The sequence below is a fragment of the Prunus dulcis genome, chromosome 2 (genome assembly GCF_902201215.1).
Source record: "Prunus dulcis chromosome 2, ALMONDv2, whole genome shotgun sequence".
NCBI classification, from domain to species: Eukaryota; Viridiplantae; Streptophyta; class Magnoliopsida; order Rosales; family Rosaceae; genus Prunus; species Prunus dulcis.
In genome coordinates this window covers 14,508,169-14,511,437 of record NC_047651.1, presented here as the reverse complement: position 1 = coordinate 14,511,437, position 3,269 = coordinate 14,508,169, and the positions used below count along the sequence as shown (strand labels likewise).

General features: G+C 41.8%; 1 protein-coding gene across 1 annotated transcript; it reads right to left on the bottom strand.

Annotated features, from left to right (window-relative positions):
* Positions 1-30: 30 nt before the first annotated feature.
* LOC117618208 (receptor-like protein 6) lies at positions 31-2,964 on the bottom strand. The gene has a single exon (XM_034347811.1). The coding sequence runs from the start codon at positions 2,962-2,964 to the stop codon at positions 31-33; it is 2,934 nt and encodes a 977-aa protein (XP_034203702.1).
* Between the last annotated feature and the right edge of the window lie 305 nt (positions 2,965-3,269).

Sequence of the window (3,269 nt, the reverse complement as noted above, 5' to 3'; positions counted from 1 at the left end):
AAAAACAGAAAGCAACACCAAATGCATATCCTAATTAACTGAGTTTCTGGGTCCCCTACTCTTCCTCCTTTTCATGATTATGAGTCTGATCCTTCCAACAATCTCAAGGAACCACTCACGCCTCCTTGAGATCGCTACATCCGCAAGCACCACTCCCACTACCAACCCACTTCCAAATCCTGCCAAAGCAAATTTCCAATCAAGTTCAAATCCAGAGCCTGAATCGTTTTCTTCTTTGGTTGATGGTGGCGGTTGAGAAGCATTAGGATCTCCACATTTCTTTGGCAACACATCTCCGCACAATCCCGGGTTTCCCTCATATGAAGTGACATCGAATGTAGTAAGTTGGCCTCTATATGGTATAGGACCTGTGAGATTATTGTGAGAGACATTGAATTTTCCAAGGAATGTAAGCTGCGTAAGTTGTTGTGGGATCTCTCCTGAGAGCTTGTTCTGTGAAAGGTCTAACGATTCGAGCAGTGTTAAGTTGGCCAAGAATGATGGGATGCTACCAGTGAGAATGTTATTGGAAACATTGAGCAAGCGAAGGCCCTTTAGGTTCCCAATGAATTCAGGAATCTTCCCTTCAAATTTGTTGCTTGAGATATCAACGACCCCAATGTCTTCCCGAATCTTTGAGTAGTATCTATCAACACCTTTATTTGTTACTGTGATTGAGAAGTCATACCTGAAAGCCCCTGAGATACCAGCGAAATTAATACTTGTTGAGTTTGTGTCCATATATGTGGGTTGGTCTGGAGTGATACCCCTCATGGGATTTCCAGAAAAGATGTATTCAGATGGAAACTCGCCTCTGAAATTATTGTCAGACAGATCAAGAATGCGCAACTCAGGGAAATGAAGATTCATTTTTTGTTTCCCAATCACACCATAGAACCCGTTATGGTGCATTGACAAAACTTTCAATTCTGAGAGAGTCCCCAACCAAAAGGGGAAAACATCATGGAATTCATTGTTTGACAGAATAAGAGATTCAAGCATCACACAATTCGCCAATGGCCTTGGCAACTGCCCCTGCAATTGGTTAAGGCTAACATCAAAAATCCTCAGATTGCTTGTGTTGGTGTATGCTTGAGGAAGAACGCCATGAAAAGAATTATTTCGAACATTTAAAACTCGTAGATCATCGCTGAAGTATCCAAGACACTGAGGAAGAATGCCACTCAACTTGTTATTTGACAAATCAAGAAACTGAAGAGCACTCAGATCACAAATCAATGGTGAAATCTCCCCAGTTAACTTGTTGTCTGAAATTGTGTAGAATAATATGCTTGGTTGGGGTATCGGTAGTGGTCCTTGTAGCATGTTAAGATAGAGTCGTAAAACTTGTAGGTTGACCCAGGGAAGGACAACAGGCGAAGGTTGACCAAAACCGGTAAGGGAGTTTACAGAAAGGTCCAGAAACTCCAAAGTTTCTGTGCTTATGTTCAACATCCATTTCGGCACTTGGCCAGCCAAGTTGTTTCTAGAAAGGTCCAACCAGAACAAGTTTTGTTCATGTCTTAGGAATTGTGGGAACTCTTTTATGTTGCAGGAACTCAACCCGAGAACTCTAAAATTGGGAAGACTTGCATTCATAGTTCTAGATTCAGTGAGCACTTCCAGTTTGTTAGCAGATAGTTGGAGATGGGTGACATTTTCTAGCTTAAAAATATCCACTGTACCATGCAGACTATTATCCACTAGAAAAAGGATTTGGAGATCCATAAGATTGAATATTGACTCGGGAATTGAACTGCGCAATCTATTATAGGAAAGATCTATGTAAGCTAGCCTGCTAAGATTACCCAGCCAAGATGGGATTGGACCAGTTAGTTGATTCGAACGAAGATGAAGATAAAAGAGCTGTGTGAGGTTTCTAAGAGAAGACGGGATGTAGCCACTTAGATTGATGTTTCCAAGGTGTAGATAAGTAAGTTTGTTTTGCTTCCCGATCCAAGACAAGGGACCGCCACTGAAATTGTTATCAGAAAGTGACAAATATGTCAGTTGGGTAAGGTTAGCAAACCAATCAGGGATTGGACCACTGAAGTTGCATGCCCTAACATCCAGCTCCTGTAATGAATCAAGGTTCCTGATTGAAGACAAGTTTCCTGAAATGCTACTGCCGCCAAGCTTCAGCGACACGAGACGACTGCTTCGATTAAACTCAGGCAAATAACCAGTGAGATCTTGGTTAGATCTCACATCAAGAGTTTCAAGGTCTTGCAACTCAAAAATTCTTGCCGGAAATTTTCCAAACAAGCCACAATCTCTGAGGAGGAGAGATGTCAAAAATGATAAATTTGCTATAGAATCGGGTATTGTTGAAGATATGTTTATGAAATTGAGGTGAAGCTGTTCTAGAGTGGTTAAGTTTCTAATGAGGCTTCTCAAATCGGATTCTCTAATACTCAACAATCCTTCATCAAGAAAGGGATCCAGATTGAGAGATAGATCAAGGGATGACAACTTGGACAACTGTGAAAGCTGGGATGGGACTTGACCAAAAAAGACAGAGGCAGAGAGGTTGAGGTACGTCAGCTGTGGAAAGTTCCCAATGGTAGTAGGAATTTGAGAGTAATTGAAGTTATTGTCAGCAAGGTTGAGCCTCTGGAGATGAACAAGACGGAAGAGGCTACTGCTGGAGTTGATAGAGCCATAGAGACAACTGCTACTAAGATCAAGGCTGATCACATGACCCGTCCTCTTATCACATTGGACGCCGCTCCATGCACAGCAGTTGCTAGTTCCTCCTTCAGCTGGGTTCCATGTTGAAACCTTTGGATAAGCACCATCACCGGAAGCAGATTCGTCAATAACAAAGCCCTGCTTGAATTGAAGCAAGGCGGCCCTCTCTTCATCATGGCAAGAATAATATGGTTTTAACGAGGAAAAAGCGCTAGCCGCCACCACAAGATGGAACAAAAGAAGTTTCAAAAGCACACACATGGACGACCCCATAATATATGTTTTGGAACTCTTGATTTTGGACTTGAGTGTTAAGAAAGAATTGAAGTGAAACTGAGGGAGCTAATCATGAACTATATATAGACTCAAACTCTTGAGCAGTATATATCGCAATATTCTTCAAACAAGTTGAGGATAGAGAGTGGAAAACAGTGTTCCCTGCAATTTGCATAAACTTGTGAGAACAAGTTATTGACTTTGAAGTACACCAAGTCAAGTCCGCGCCTAACTTATGAAATGGGGTGAGGTGAGAGGTTAATATGATCTCTCCTTTCATGTACACTAGTAGCCAAGGAGTA